The sequence below is a fragment of the Crinia signifera genome, chromosome 11 (assembly GCF_055691185.1).
Source record: "Crinia signifera chromosome 11, ASM5569118v1, whole genome shotgun sequence".
In the NCBI taxonomy this organism is placed as follows: Eukaryota; Metazoa; Chordata; class Amphibia; order Anura; family Myobatrachidae; genus Crinia; species Crinia signifera.
Genome location: NC_139227.1, coordinates 87,381,789 through 87,399,538, shown reverse-complemented (window position 1 = coordinate 87,399,538; position 17,750 = coordinate 87,381,789). Strand labels below are relative to the sequence as shown.

The 17,750-nt window shown below is 44.7% G+C and overlaps 1 protein-coding gene across 1 annotated transcript in view; it reads right to left on the bottom strand.

Moving 5' to 3' along the window:
- The window catches only part of TH (tyrosine hydroxylase), a 92,236-nt gene that overhangs the window by 27,759 nt on the left and 46,727 nt on the right, over positions 1–17,750 (bottom strand). The window contains exons 8-10 of the mRNA XM_083165579.1: positions 11,742–11,877; positions 2,683–2,752; positions 855–911 (exon numbers count right to left, since the gene is read on the bottom strand). Coding sequence (XP_083021705.1) covers positions 855–911; positions 2,683–2,752; positions 11,742–11,877 — 263 coding nt within the window. The remainder of the gene's footprint in view (positions 1–854; positions 912–2,682; positions 2,753–11,741; positions 11,878–17,750) is intronic.

The following is a 17,750-nucleotide window of genomic DNA, read 5'->3' as shown; positions in this document are numbered from 1 at the left end:
TATGATACATACTGTAAGTTAGGTTATTTAAATCTTTCTCTTCAAATTAGATCTGCTGTCATGTTGTCCATTTTCAGGAGCTAGGAGTTGGGCCATTATGTTTATGTGCCTGGGTGAGGGGCCATGAAGGTTGTTAAGGGGGCATAAAATGGTAAGGTGATTAAACATGACATATCTAGTGAGGGCATGAAATTGATTGGTTAGGGGGTATCAAGTGGCTTGTGGGGGACAGGAGATGTCTGGTATGGGGCATGAAATGGCTGGGTGGGGAGGCATGACATGGATAGGTGAGGAGCAAGGGCTAAAGTGTGTGTGGGGGGGGGGGCGGGGGGGGGTTGGTACCACCACTGGACAGGTGGAACTACTGTAATTCATCCTCCACAGTTATTCTCCCAAAAAAGCATTACAGTTTTCAGGGGGGTGGCAAAAACCACTGACACTGGCTAATGGGATTGGGGCAGTTAGGTGGCAGAGGAAAATGAGTTCCCCCACCTCTCCAGGGCCACTATAAGCCCTGGTGAGGGGTAAGATATAGCTGCTCAGGTGTGAATTGGAAGGGCGAGGGACATGATATAGCTGCTTTGGGCATAAAATGGTTGATATGACAGGTGGGGGGTATGGTATGACTGGCAGGGGCATGAAATGTTTGGTTGAGGAGGCATGACAGGTGAATGGCATGAACTAGCTAGTAATGGGCACGATGTCTCTGTGCTACACGTTGTGAAGTTGACTCATCCCTGATCCCGCTTGATGCACAGCACTTTTTTATTTTGTTGCATACATATGACATCATACAATGCACACGACACCCCACACGCATATCTGCATGCACAGAAGCGTCTCCCAATTCTTACCGTTGCCAGCTTCTCTATCTCTTCGTCTGTCACTCCAAGTGATGCCAAACCAATGTCCTGAATGAGAAACACAGATTATTGACCATCGGTGAATGATAACGATTTTACTTATATGTCATGTTTCTACCTGGAGCGTGATGCACGTCTATACCAGATGTGTGAAAGGAGATGCATGTTTCACTACTCTTCTACCTGCATGGTGTTGTGTTATTACAAGATTAGTATATGGCATAACAGTTTTAATGATAGGGAGATCCTTGGGCCCTTAGAATCAGGAAGCCACAAGCCACGTGACCTGAGGCAGAAATGATTCCTATGTCTATAAGCGGACTTGCTACACGTATGTGCATGTCTCTACCTTTCTCTCACTCCCCCAACATATGGTCATTATTATATTCCTGACGTATGGTCTACCATCCCGTAATGCAATCCTCACTTTTCAACGAATGGGAGAACCAAAAAGGAAAAGATGTAAAGTTTATGTTAATACTCAATTTAAATTTGTTAATTGAGGGGATGATGTATCAAACTTCGAAAGAAGATCAGTGAAGATGTTGCCATATCAACCAATTCGATTCTAGGTATAGTATTATCTAGTACATTCTACTGTATAAAATATTTTCTAGAATATGTTTGGCTACTATGAGTGGCACCTTCATTAGCCCTCTTTGGAATGTTTGCTAAGTTTTCCCTCCAAAACATTGCTCAGAAATATCCGAAAGTGCCAATTTCATATTAATACTGAGGATTATGATAAACAAGCTCGTTTTGTTCCTAATGCCCCGTACACACTACTGATATAGTTAAATGTGTCGACAGCGTTGCTGGTCAAACAATATAGTACACATTGAACAATATCAGTGGCTGATACCACCACCACCATCAGTCGCTGAATATATAGTCTTATTCTCATTGAGCGTACACATTAGATATTTTATAAAAAAGATATCGCTCAGAAAGCATCCATTTGGATCCCTCTAAGAAGCGCAATAGAAGCCTATAGGCTTTTATTGTGCAATACCATCTGCAAGGTGCCTGGTTTGGCCACACTTTATTTTCCTGCATCTTGCCCTTAAAGATTTGCAGATAAAAGTTAAGTAGTGTTCATTCTAGCACCCGCCATATTTGAAAACCCATACAGTTCCTCTTCCCTGCCTGGGGTGTCGCTGTCTGCTGTGGTGTTTCTAGCACAGGTCTGGTTTGCATATCAGCACTGATATGCAAACCAGACCTGTGCTAGAAACACCACAGCAGACAGCGACACCCCAGGCAGGGAAGAGGAACTGCATGGGTTTTCAAATATGGCGGGTGCTAGACTGAACACTATTTTTTAAAGGTTCATCGAGACAATGTCTAGCTCACATACTCAAACCACTAATATATCTGCCCCTGTAGTTGGATCAACTACAGTACTTTTAAAAGGTGGCATGTACTGCATAATACAAAACTGACCACAGACATACAGTAGGCCCTTATTCTGGTTCACTCGCAAATGGACAAAACCATGTGCACTTCAGGGTGGGGTTTCACTTCAAAGTTTTATATATATATATATATATATATATATATATATATATATATATATATATGTAGTATATTGCAGTGTAAAAATAACACAGTCAGTATTTGCCCTGCATAGAAACAAAATAACTCACCCAAATCTAACTTTCTCTGCACATGTTACACCAGCCCCACCTGCAGTGCACATGGTTTTTTGCATTTGAGAAGGAATTTTCCTTTGCGAGTGAACCAGACTAAGGGCCATACTGCACAGTAGTCATTAAAACCGAAATAACCAATCACCAAGAGTCAAACATTCTACACATACCTGGGAAAACTGAGCAAATGTGTGATCAGCCAACATGGGTACATGTCCCAGAAGCTCGTGACAGCAGTCTCTGCAGAGTGACACAAGACAAGTAGTGGTTACACTGAACACAATGGTCTTACCACCATACTAATCTATGTTAACTATTGTGTTGATACTACCATCATTCAGTTCCTTGCCATACAGTATGCAATGTGGCCTTCATTGGACCAGACCATAGATCTGCACGCATTAACCATTATAGTCTGTGGGCTACATATCACACAGTTTACGAGAAGAGGGATTGTCCACTGGTGCATGTGCTGTGCTGTTTAATGAGCAGACATTGACAGTAGATTCACAGCATAAAGTATGGTGATCCCTGATGTAAACATTTTCATTGCTGTTATGGGTTCCTATCGGAGCATCTGTCTGGGGTGTGATATGTTATACATCTGGACAGAAACAAATTTGTTTTTGAGTGAATAGCCCACCTCCCAGACTTCATCTGTCTCAAAAGGGGTGTGACCTTGGGCAAAGGGGTGTGGCTTCACAGGAATGCATGTGATCGCAAAGCCACATACCATTTTTGCTGCTGTCGGGGCATGGCCAGTGCTGGTGAAGCTGCTTGCCATGGCCGCAGCCCTTCGGTTTGCCTGAATGGGCTCCCAGGTGAGAGAAACACCATTATATAGGGCATGGGGCTGAGGAGGACATCATTAAATATATAAGAGATGGGTGTAGAGAAGATTGTCAAATATATTATGTAAAGGAGTGGGGGGGGGATCATTAAATATTTAATGGGCAGGGCTTAGAGTGGTCCTGGAGTGGTGGGGAACTCATTTCTCTCTACCTCCTAATTACCCCTATGTGTTCCTAAAAAAGTAGTCATTGAGGTTTCTATCTACTTTTTTTTATTGAACATAGATTAGATAATGTGTTTGATGTGAGATAATGGTACATATAGTATACATGGTAGGAATAGTAATGGTGAAAACGTTTTTTTGTAAGAGGGGCAGTAGCTGAACATTCGGAAGTGAGTTGAGTTGGAATGAGCATAACTAATGTTCTTCTTACAGAGGGCGGGATGTACTAACGGGAAAATGCGGTAAAACACCCGTTTTACCGCATTTTCCAATGTATCAATACCCGTCCGCCCCGTTTTCGCAAGGGAGGGTATCGCCACCCTCTGGGTGGCGATACCCTATAGAAGCCTATGGGCTTCTTTCGCCGCCCGCCGTCCGACGTCCGCGCGCCCACCCCCTCCCGTCCTCCTTTAACCTCCTCCTCCCCCTGGTGTGACAGCCGGCAGGACATCCGGCTTCAGGGGGGAGGAGGAGACGCAGGGGGACGCTGGCAGCCGCCGGGAGGTGACGGAGACCCCCGCAGCCCACATCACAGATATCGCGGGGGTCTCCGTTACCGCAGCCCGATGCTGGCCGCATATGTTAGTACATATGCGGTAGCATCGCGACGGCTGCCGTGCGAAGGGCGGAGATGTATGTTGATACATCCCGCCCAGAACCTGGTGCATGTTGGATAAATTTGCACCTGGATTAACCTATCTGTATAAGGAACATTTATTTTTTAACCATTTATTACTAAACAACATTATTACTAAACAGCAGATCACAATATAAAAGGCACAAAGGGTGACATTTAATAGGATGAGAGATTCAGAAAATGAGAGACTTGGGGTGACATTTATTAGAGATCGATGTTGTGTTTTTTGCGATTTTTATCGCAAAAACGGCCGTTATCGCATTTTTTCCCAAATCGACTACTTAATGGGTGACGATTTGCGGCATAAATCGCACTTTTTGCAGCACTTTTTGCAGCTAATTCGCACTTTCTGAAGTGGCGATTTCTAACATCGCATCCATATGTTTTCCCATTGAAAAAGATACAAATCGCTAATTTAATGTCTGCCGCATTTGGAAATCGCCAGCAAAATGCGATTTTTTCCCCAAAAAAATAAAAAAAGACAAAGTAGAGGGTGGCGATTTGCTCAAAATCGCCAGCGTTTGAGAATAGAAAAGGTTAAATCTGTCACAGGTGACCCACATAGCAATTACTAAGTCCCCTACATATACCCCCACATGATTATGGACACCTGTGAGGGTGTTTGAGATGGAGATTTTGCAGAGTAGACTGGGGGTGCTAGTGTGTGAGCTGGGGCATTTGGAGGAGCTACGCAGGAGGGATGATGCTGCCCACCAGATCCAGGTACCCCGACCACTCCGTGCTTCTCGTCGGTACCATGCTAGGGTGTACCTGGACTCCCTCTCTGATCAACAGGTGGTGGACATGTTTAGGTTGAACCGACAGATCCTGTTGAACTTATATGAGCAGGTGAGAGATGATTTGGACCCTTGTGGGGGGGCCAACTATGCAGTGTCTGGGCTGCAGAAATTAATGTGTGCCCTCCACTTCTTTGCCACAGGCTCCACTCAGTCTGTGAGCTCATGGGCCTTGGGGGTGTCACAAGCCACTTTCTCTAAACATTTATCTCAGGTGTTAAATGCATTAAAGAAGCTGTGGCGCACATATATCACATTCCCACGTTGTGAGTCCGAGTGGCAGGACCTGAAGGTGGCATTCTATCGGCTCTCAGCATTTCCAAATGTGCTGGGAGCCATAGACTGCACCCACATTGGGATTCGGGCCCCGCACGTGAGGGAGCATGTCTATGTGAATCGCAGGGGCAGACATTCCCTCAATGTGCAGGTGGTCTGCAATGCCAACCTCAGAATTCTCAGTGTGGTTGCAGGCTATCCCGGGAACTGCCATGATGCCTATATCCTGCGGCACTCAGCTCTCTGGGACCGTTTCCACAACCACACCATGCCACAGTGCTAAGTCACTTAGCACTGTTTACATGATGTTTGCTAACCTATGTCTTTCCCTTTAACATCCATGTGTGTGTAACCTTATATTAAAGAGTCATTTTTGTTGTAATTGTTTATACCAGCCCGAACAATATAGTCTAGCCTGCTACTATTATGTGCAAATTACCCACATGATATGTGACCACACAAATCCCTTTACATGTTAGGTGACTCGGGATATGGGTGTCATTCGTGGCTCATGACACCTCTGCGGAACCCACAAAGCCCTGCACAGCACCGCTACAATGCTGCACATATTGCTACCCGCAATGTAGTGGAACACACCTTTGGGGTGCTGAAAAGCCGATTTCGGTGTTTGGACAGGTCAGCAGGTACACTGCTATACCACCCTACCAAAGTGGTTTTGGTTGTCCAGGCTTGCTGCATGCTGCATAACATAGCTTTGGGTCAGCCAAATTATGTAGATGTGGCCCCTGCAGCAGTCATGCAGGAAGCTCAAACTACTGATGTTGTAATGCGAAGTACGCGGAGGGGGGATGTGGTTCGTACACAGATGATACTTCAGCATTTCACAGGTAATTTTGTTGTGTGCAATGAATAGTAAAGGGGAACCTTTAACACACATACATTGTTAACATTAAATTTTTCACTGTCCATGTTCATTGCCCAGAAACAGACCAACAATAATGGCCAACACCTGCAAGCTGCCACAACACAGCATACTTTATGCCCAGCAACATGATAACACCTATAACAATGTAATGTAAGTACTGTAGTTTTTTCTTTGCACAAATGATTGAAATTGCTAATTAACATAGGGTTAATGGATGGAGGTGACATGGATCATTGATCTGAGGTGGTTGAAATTTACCAAAACAAGTGGCGGCTACATACAGTATGCAATTCCCAATGCTTATCCCCCTCAAATGTCAGTATTTGCTTAAAATTACATGACAAATAAGCACACACAACCCAAAGTCCCGTGTCTGCTAAAATGTCCCTATTTGACAATACATAAAAGTACAGTGTGGTGTAATCATTTGTAAAGAATGACAACAAGTTTGCTGGCTGCAAATAATTTTTACTTGCTGAAACATTTAGGCATAGCCCATACCATAGAAATATTTAACATTACCATTCACTGCATGAGTGTGGAAAAAAAACCAGCACATGATACATGTAAATGCACACAACATTAATCATTTTTCCCTGGAGCCCGGGTATTAGCACCCTTAACACTGGTGGCACCACCACCCCTAGTACGGATACTACAACGTGGGGGAGTAGTGGGGGACCCACTCATGGGTGTGGAGGACACACTACTACTTTGCGTAGATGTGGTTTGGTGCTGACCTAACAAACTAGTTGCACTGAGGCTGAGTTGCGTTTGTAGGGACATCAACGCAGTTGTTTGGCCATTAATAGCTTGGGTCTGTTCAACCATATTGGCATTTAGTGCTCTAAAATTAGTAGTTTGGCCCTGAATGGCTTGGCCAATTTCTGATAAGCGTGTGTCTAATGTGGAGACAAGAGGAATTTGTGTCCCTACATTAGCCCGCACACTTTGGGAAATTCGTCTCATTTGCAGAGCTATGTTACGCACATACCCCTTAATGGTTTCTAGTTGGGTGGTCTGCACCTCCATAAAAGATATTTGTTTCCCTTGGAAAATATGGATGGATTGCGCCAACTCCTCCGCACTAGTGGGAGTGTTGGTGGCTGCAATGATTGGGGGCTGCTGCCTATGTGACTGCGTATAGGGGGCCTCATTGACTGGGTGTGATTGGTGCAGGTTCCAACGATGGCACCGGCTCCAAGATGATTTCACTCACGTCGTCCATAGTTTGCATGGGATCCGTTGGTTCTGGCATCGGTTGTGAAGGTCCTACAAATGAGATAACAGTGGTAAGTATGTTATGCAGAATGGTGTATGGTGGGTCATGTTACCTTAGTTGGAATGGTGAGGTCTTGCTCATGCATTGTGCATGCATTGGCACAGGCTACTGTGGTGGGGACAGCCATGTGTGAAATGTGCAATGTGTTTGTGTAACAGTATGATATCTCACCTGCAGCCTGGACATTGGGAACAATAGGATGTGGCTGATGTTGCTCAACAGCAGGCTGGGACTCCAGAGATGGCGCTGTTTGAAAGAAGAAGACATTTTCCATTATGAACATTTGCACCTAACTGGCACTTTTCCAAATATGCAGATAAAAACTTTCAAAAAAAACAAACATTTCTCTTCTGATATGATTACATAAGGAATTTGATGACTTTGAACTGAAGAGGTTATTTAAGTATTATGACTGTGCACGATATTTGTCCTCCACTTGCTACTAACAGGAAAGACCATCAGATTACACATGTAAAAGTGACTGTAAAGTGCTTGTTCAACTACCCAGAGGATTTATGTGGATTAACAATCATCTACACTCATAGGCGAATCTAGAATTATGGTAATGGGTGGTCCCAGATCTAGATATAATAGCAGGTGGACCTTTGCGCGGCATAGCCGCGTGCCAAAAAGGGGGCATGTCCTCATGGGAAGGAGGCGTGGCATCACAAAAAGGGGTGTGGTATTACACTTTAGACCATACACAGTAATGCCCATTACACATTTTAGCAAACTCTGTAATACCCATTACACATAAAGCCACACGCCGTAATGCCAATTACACATAAGGCCACACACCATAATGCCCATTACACATTGTGCCACACATCATGATGCCCATTACATACTATATAACAAACCGTAATGCCCATTACATATTTGCCACATAAGTGCAGCTTATCTACGTGCTCATTGCTAGGGGGTTCTTGCTTGATGGCACCATAGTACCCATTACATATGATGCCGGACACCATAGTACCCATTACACATGATGCCGCACACCATAGTACCCATTACACATGATGCCACACCATAGTACCCATTACACATGATGCCGCGCACCATAGTACCCATTACACATGATGCTGCACACATAATGCCCCTTACACATGATGCTGCACACATAATGCCCCTTACACATGATGCTGCACACATAATGCCCCTTACACATTATGCTGCACACCGTAATGCCCCTTACACATTATGCTGCACACCGTAATGCCCCTTACACATTAAGCCACACATTATGCGTAATGCCCCCACATACCGCCACTTGTAGCGTCCCTTAAGCAATGCCCCCAAAAGTGCCACTTACTGTAAATTTTTAAATGAGCCTTCGCTGCTGCTGCAGATGGAGAGCGGTGCAGCTGCTTCTATGGGAGAGGAGCAGAGCACGCTCCCACTCCCCTCCTGGTGTCTCCTCTAGCCGAGTGGACATTTGAAATATTGTGCACGCTGTTGTTGTGCGTGACGTCGGGGGAGCACGCCGGGCGCCGGCACCACGTGATTAAAGGGGGGGGTGTGCTGAGGTGAAAGCAGGGAGAATAATCGGAGCAGAAGCTGCAGGGGTGACAGTCATTGACAGCTGGGCAGAGAGCAGGGGGCTGCCCGACTGTATTCAGAGCACTGCAGGTCACGGCTGTTTGAAATAATACCCCTTTCACAACAGAAAATGCAGGAATTTACCCGGGAATATGGTCCCAGGATCATGCAGGGACATTCCCCGGCTGACCCCTTATACACCAGCCTAGTCCCTGCATTTTCTGGTGTGAGGGGGAGAGACAACCACTCCCCTCTCCCTTCCCCCCTTTAATCAACCAGCTATATCTTTGGAACCAACTGACCCATTTACATGACACCAGTATCATATTGAAGAACTTTTGAGTTGACTTCGAATGATTTTGGTCCCGTAAAACTGGGCTGTTTGGTTCCAGAGAAATCTGCCCTCAAAGAACATAAACAGTCATGAAGTTACATTTAAGAAATGAAAAAAAAAAAACGGTTTAACTTCAATAGCCCTGAAAACAATTAACCCATATGGACCCAGCCTGGTATCAGATTGAAGGCCCAGCGATTTAGGTTCGACTGAGATCAACCACGAGCTTCAGTGATGCCGAAGGGGGAACTGGCAGCCGTTGGAACTGGGTGGGGGTCAGAATTAGCAGGTCCCATGTTATCCTATAGGGAAAACGTTCCAGCTTTGACTGGCAGTATCCCCGGTTCCCAGGGGTGGTCCTGTGCACCCCCGGACCACCCCCTAGATTCGCCTATGTCTACACTGCAGCCCTACAGTGATAAGGAAAGCACACATTAGTTGGTTCTGTGGAACTACATAATCCAGCAAAATGCACAGTCCATTATTTAGCAATGAAACCTAGCAACATGTGTTTTTGCTGGGATATGTAGTTCCACACACAGACATCTATTGGACACATAAAGCATTCCACCATAATTGCATGCGCACATAACATAGCAAAATGTGTAGTTGACATGAGTGGACACTTACCAGTTGGCGGTGGAGTGGGGGGCCTGTCTGTGTCGGCAATGTGGATGCAAGGAAGAACCTCCGGTGGGATGATTCTGCGTAGCAGCCTTTCATAGGCCTTAAAGCTGACTTGCTGCCTAGGTCCACCTCCTGTGCGACAGGCCTCTTTCTTCTCCAGGGCAAGCTTGGCTTTGAGGAGGCGCTTGATGTCATTATATCGTTTTTTGACGTTGCGCACACTCCTCTTGTGTGTGCTGACTGCATTTACCGCGGAGGTGATATTGTCCCACATCCCTTTCTTCCTTGCCACACTTGTGCGGTGATGGTGAGGACCAAGCAGGCGGTCATACAGGGGCAAGAGTGCACGCACCAGGGCCATATTCTCCTCATATAAGAACCTGACTTTCCTCGAACTAGCTGTACGAGCTGCATCATGCTCCTCCTCCACATTTTCAGGGTCACCCTCCTCCTCCTGTCCTGGTTATTCCCCCAGCACCTCCAAGTCTGCTTCATCTTCCTCCTGCAGAGGCCAGTCCACCTCTGAAAAATCACCCTCCTGCAGCTCCTCCTCTGTGTGCCTGGCACTCTATTCCTCCTGTGAGGACACATGGCTTGTGCCTGCTTCCTCCTCATCCTCCATAGCCACCTGCTCAGCTTCCACCATGTGACCTCTCCCTGGCGCAGCTCTTGCTGGGAGCATGCTGGCTCTCCCTGTCCTGCCTCTGGCAGTGCTGCCTCTCACTCCCCTACCTCTCCCAGTGGTTGGGGTATTTGGGCCCAAGCTGCCGCCTGTCCCTCTGCCTCCTCTGCACCTTATGACTGTTCCTCTCCTCTTCATCTCAAACGCCTTACTCCCTTTCAAAGGGTAAAATGGCACCTGCGCCCCTTTATATAGGGGGTGTGATGCGTATTGCAAGGGACTAAGGTGGGCCAATAGGTTAGCATGTTGTATGGGCTGATCAGGTGTATTCGTGTAAATCGCATTCAGGTTGGCCGCAAATACGCACATGACCTAACCCGGAAATCGCACTTTTATGGCGTATTACATCGGCTCAATTCGCACCTTATCGCCGTATATCGCCATATATCGCACTTTTCATGCGGCATTACGCAAGCCATTAAATACGCGATTTCGGTAAAAAAATGCGATTACAAAAAACGTCGATATAGGGCGATTTGAGAAAAATTTGCATTTTGCAAAAAACGGTAAAACCACTAAATCTCGCCCATGGTGAGAAATCTCCAGGGTTTTTAAAAGCGCCAATCATTTACGTTTTAAAATCAAACTGGTTTTGCAGTGTAAATGATTGCCGCTTTAAAAAAAACTTGGAGATTTCTTAGTAAATCTCTCACTTTCTGAATCTCTCATCCTATTAAATTTCACCAAAGAGGTTAAATAGAGGATCACAAAAAGGATCCAAACATACAGTACCTTTCTGAACACAGATTGATAATATGCAGTAAACATTTTCTAAGCATGTTTACCAAACAGAGAGAAAAAAACTAAAAAATTAAAAAATTTTAAGTGTTACTTTTATGTTTATAAGCACACATAGCCTTATTCTGACAGAGGCGGCCTCTCACAGAAAAATTACATTTTTAATCTGGACATGAGGAACCTGGAAACTTGGCATTTTTAACAATCTGTGCCTGTGTAGTTGAAAGATGTTTACAGAAAAGGTCTAATAATTGCCATCATCCTAACTGCTCTTATTGGTCGAATGCCTGATAACGATACCACGGATTTCCATCAGATTCAAATTGGGCATCACACTTGTTATGACAACACTATAATTCCATGTGTATGGGCAACATAATTGGCAGTATTGCATATCTTGCTTTGTTACTTACGGCTCTGGCGAGTGCATCGGTGACGATGCATGTCGGATATACTGGGTGCACTGGAAAACACGAAAAGCCAAACTGGAGAGGAAATCCCGAGCAGATAAGAGCCCAGCCACAGGGCGCAGCTGAAAGCCAGTCCTTTCTGTGACAACACAAACATAGGTTATTTCATGGAATAACTAACTGAAGAAGCCAGTGGTGGAACCTGCAAGCAGTTCTCCTAGGTGCAAAAAGTATAATTTGGGCCCCCCTCCTCCACTAAAACCAAATTTCCTAATATGCCACACAGCAGTGCGTGCCAGCAGTGGGCCCCTTAGTCCTCAGAGGTCCCACTGCAATGCATCTGCTGTACCAATGGTAGTTCCGCCTTTGGGAAGAGCAGTGCTAAACGATAACAGCCCCCATATACAGTATGTGAGTGTTGTCTAATATCAGGGTTGCCTACCCTCCCGGAATGGCCGGGAGGGTCCCGGAAATCGGGTCAGCCTCCTGGCCCCCGGAAAGGTAGCCAACCCTGGTGTTCCCTCTAATTTTACAAAGGCTGTGTGCGGCAAAAGATTTTGGCTGTGCAACTTTGGAAGGAAATTAAAATATTTGTGGGTTAACTTTACTTCAAAATGATATTAAACATTTAAACATTCAAAACACAGCACACAATGTAGTTAATGGGTGAAACACACATTAATTGAGTCCACAACTGCAAAAAGGGACCACTGCTGCTTTGTGCACTCTGTTGTAATGTCTGTGCGCACGGTCGTCGAGTTGTGTGCGCGCGCACGTGCGCACAGCTTAGAGGGAACACTGCCTGGGGGACCCCCACTCCCCCCCCCCTGATTGCGGCTCCCCCCCTGATCGCGGTGTTTAAATTACCTTATGTCTGCAGATCTCCGGGGAGGGGACGGGGCTAAAGCATCATAATCGCGTCATTTAGCCCCGCCCCCTCCACGGACATAGGCAAATTGAGTAACTTTCCTTCGTGGGGGCGGGGCTTAATGATGTCATGTTTAAGCCCCGCCCCCGAGCTCCTGCTGAAAGTCTCCTCTCCGGGCTTCTCCTGGAGAGGAGCTTTTAAAAGTCAGCAACCCTGTCTAATATGCAAATACTAACAGGATAAACATGAGGCTCCCAACCTACAGACATGTTTAGGGACTTTATTTTTATACAAATTATTTCGTGACCAAGGGTAAAACTTATCTAAACTTACTTCCGAGTAATGGCTTCATACAATGGGGTAAATTTAATAAGATGAGCGTTCTATTGGAAATGAAATGTTGCCCATATCAACCAATCAGTACTTCTTATTTATTTAGTACCTTGTAGACGATAATAGATTGAATCTGATTGGTTGCCCATAGCAACATCCCATCTTCAATAAAACTCCGATCTAAGCAAATTTACCCCAAAGATCAAACAATACGAGGGCAGTTATAATGTTTTCGTTTCTCAACCTCTTTTACACACATAAGGCTTTTATGGGGGAATTCAATTCCAGACAAAGGGTACAAATTGCTATTGCTGTGGCATTTCAAACTCTGGCAATGGCACCCATCCCACGCCCTTCACCCATCCAGAAATCTGAAATTCACAGAAAAAAAAAAGTGCTTGAAAAAAAAAGACAGCAAACAATTCCGGTTGTCATAACTCACAGCTTGCCACACAGATTTGAATTTTCTCTTAGGGATTATTTTTCAAATTCCAAAACAAAGTTAATTACAAACAACGGGTCAGATGTACTAAGGTTAAAAAGTGATAAAATGTAGAGTGATAAACCACCACCATCTCCTAACTAACAGGTCACAGGCTGGAAGGAGCTGATTGGTTGATGGTTTATTATTCTCCATTTTATCACTTTTCAAGGCTTAGTACATCTTGCCCAATAAAACAAATCTTCATGTTAATAATGGGAGGGTGATAGTGACGCATGGGGCCATGCATTGCTACATAGGAGCCATAGAAGGCATAAGTAATGTGGAGTAAATTACATTCTAAAAAGCATATACACTACCGTACAGGTCCTAATCAGCAGAAAAATGCAATGGATGCCGCTGTGACACAGACGTGTTTACATGTCACTAGGCAACTAGCGTTAGAAGTACAAGCCTAGGAGGCATACGTCAGCACGTAGAAAAATACAGCCACCAATGGGAATAGATGCCGCTGTATTACAGACATGTTTATATGTCACTAGGCAACTAGCGTTAGAGGAATAAGCCTAGGCAGTACACGTCAGCACGTAGAGACGGACAGCTACCAATGGGAGACGGCACAGACGGTCCCCCCCATACATACAATCCATGACGCCGCATAGAGTCAGTGAGTGACAGCGGGCGTCTCAATGAACAGACGCCACGTATTGAGAGATCCCGGAACGTCACTTCCGGCTCTCAAAACGGAGCACGAAATATAGCGCTATAAAAGACAGATCAGCAGGGGACACATTACGTGGGTGAACAAGCCCATTCGTTCAGGGCGAAACGCGAGTTCCACGCTACATATGGTGACCTGCTGCACATGGGGAGAAAAGAGCCAGGCGGATCTTTAATCCTGTGTCCGGAGAGAGGAAGTTGGTTTGACCATCTAAAGGCTAAGTTGCATATATGATAAGAGACAGATGCATGCAATATTCCTATACTTTGCTTAACAGAGCGCATTGGTAATGTGGAAAGGACTTGGCTGTATCTGTTGTAATGTTTAAGTGAAGGCATTAAGGCAACTCATTATAGCTATATTTCCTTGACAGGATTGTTATAGGAATACATGTGAGAAACTGATAGGAATACATGTGAGAAACTGAAAGGGGCAGCATAATATGGAATATTGAAGTCTATAAATGTGAGATTAATTGGATATAATTATTGCTGTCTCTGTTCCTCCACCGCTAGGGGACTCTCATCACTGTCGGTCTCAGAGGGTGAACCCTTGCGCTGGGAAACCAACAGGGGCGCCACTGAACACTGACAGTGACAGCAGATCCCTGTATCTTCCTTCACTTGCCTAGCCCTGACCCCACATAGTGGTTATCCCTCAGTTCCGTTCACTGTCCATAAGTGACACACGGCTGAGTTAAAAGGACCACTGGGGGTATTGGACAGCGAGCCTTTTTTCTTCCCTCTAAAACAATTTAGACCTGACATCAGGAATTATTCGCATAAATGTACAGACAAATGATAATAAGCTAAAATACCCAAGCAGCCACGACAAAAGTGATGTAAAATATTTCGCCATTTTTAATTGCATAAGAAAAACCCAAAAAATATATATTTATTTGTATTCTGATTCTCACTGTTCACATTATTGAGTCACATAATTGATTCACATGTATATAAAATTCAGTGGGGAGCAATTGATGTCTCGATGGATTGTAATAATCCAGAAACATTATGATACATTAAGCATCCCAAACTGATACATTTTTATCTTTTTGACGTGATTAAGTGTCCCAATGCATAGTCTGTCCCAACAGTGACCCACATAGTACCTTGAGATCGCGAGAAATACTCAGATAATTAATACTATCAATAAGAAAGAGTGCCCCAAAAAAGAGAGTCATCTTGTTTCTCTGTCTTTGCTACATAGTTGCCTACCCTCCTGCATTCTGCAGGAGACTCCCTGAAATAGCAGCAATCTCCCTCTCTCCCTTATTAATCTATCAATCTCCCTCATTCCACCTAGCCCATATTACACTGTTACATTTTTTTTAGGAAAAAAGGAATGAGAGATACAGTTACATTGAATAATCAGCACCATTTCCCAGCACTTTACCAAGTATAGTACAGTATCTCTTACTAACTGCTTTGTGGCTCATCTACAATTGGATTTAAGTAATTTTAAAAGATTCCCCTCAGATGTAGCAGTACACACCCACGCTTCTAGGGACCACATTCACAATCTCTTTTCACAATCTCTCCATATATGGAACTAGAAATGCCCTTTAAGTGGAGCATGACACGCCCACTCAATGGGGTGCTGTGCAAAATTCTACTACCAACTATAATCTCCCTGAAACTAGTTTTCAAAAGTAGGCAAGTATGCAATGCTATCACTGTGGCATACCTCCCAACATTTGTCTTTAGTGCCGTGGGACAGAATTTTGGCGCGTGGCCTAGCAAAAAGGGGTGTGGCCTGTAAAAGTGGTGCTGTCGCAAGGCCACGCCCAATTTTCGACACTGGGGGGGACATGCCAAGCAGCTCTGTGAGTTTATGGCTATGCCCCTAGCCCCTCTGGCTGCAGGAATAGACGCTGTGCGCGATCAGTGGTACAGTCGGGAGGTATGCTACGGCCCCATACACGGAGCGATTAGCGGTCACATTTTGGCAGCTCAGATGCGTACCTGTCCAGACAATCCGATGTGTGCTGCTGTTTGGGGTTCATTTATCTGACAGGCGGGTGCATAATCGTTTGCAGACTCCTGTGGCTGATCTCCTCAGCGCCAGCTGGCGCCGCTGGTTCACAGCATTCAGCTGGGCACTGCCATCTTGCCCGGTCTCATGAAAACATTGACCAAAGGGTTTTACGCAGAAGCGTAACTCTGGGAGGCAATGGAGTCATCTGCCGCCGGGGCTCCTGCACCCAAGGGGGCACCTCTCCTCCCCTGCAAATTTAAATCAGTTAATTGAAAGCCTTCAATATCGCTTCTGTGGTTGACTTCCCCTTCTAGTAGGACCATGGACATCACACTCTCTTTATATTAAACACAACATACATAACGTACATACATACTTACACACATGTATACATATATATTTATATAATGTGCTGTGTGTGTGTGTGTGTGGGGGGGGGGGGTGTACCAATATTTATCTTGTCTCCGGGAAACTGGGGCGAATTTACGCCACTGGTGTTACGCCAGTGCAACACTATCCTTCAGCTTATCTGCAGAAGTGTCCTGAACTCCCAACGGCTGTTCTGAATCAACTCCAGTCTGATCAGTCCAGTTACTCCTCTGGAATTGTACAGTCCTTCAGTCTTCAACTCCAGTCTATTCAATCCGGTTACTTCTCATGAAATTATATTTTTCAGTCTATAGCTCCAGTCCGGTTAATCCAGTTACTTCTCTGGAATTATATTTCTTCAATCTCCAACTCCAGTCTGCTCAGTCCGGTTAATGCTATGGAAATTATAATCTTCAATCTTCATCTCCAGTCCGCTAAATCCGGGTAATTCTCTGGAAATTATAATCTTCAATCTTCAACTCCAGTCTGCTCAGTCTGGATATGTCTCTGCAAATTCTATTCTTCAGTCTTTAACTCCAGTTAGCTCAGTCTGGTGTATTCTTCCGTTTAGTTTGTCCACCTACAACAGTTCATCCCAGTGCCCGTCTATTTATAGAACCAAGGCAGGGGGCCGCAACATGCAGGTCAGGCGCCGCAGGGGTCCATACTTCCTTGCGGGGGTTCCTGGTGATGATCCCTGCATGTTAGCTTCTGCGTCCCTGTTCTGGGTCACACCAATCTCTATACTGGTTCTTCACACTTTCTTCGTTTAAGCACAAGCAATATAAAAAAAAAACATGCTAAATTACAACTTCCAAGTTCCAATCTGGTGAGTTCTCAAGAATTCCAGCCGGGGCCCACAAAAACCCACTCCTGTGACAAAAAAATAAATTCCCAAAAACTGAATTTAATTAACCGAGCCTCAATTTCCATTTCTTTACCAATGTGAATTGCAATATACACTGTTGTCACAAGGTGGCAGTAGCTTACAATGGATAGGCATGGAAAGCTGGGCCATGATGTACAGTACTGTGGAGCACTGCTCCTTTTCTTAACATTTACTTTAGTGGCGTTTTTTTTATTTATTATTATTTAATAATAATAATAATAATAATAATAATAATGATATTTATATAGCACTTTTCTCCCAATAGGACTCAAAGTGCTTCACACATTGTCTTTACAGCTCGAAATACAAAACAAACTTAACAGTAGATGTCAGTGAAACGCTTGAGTAAATAAGTATGTCTTTAGTCTATTTTTAAAGGATTCTATAGTGGGCGCTTCTCGCACTGTGCGAGG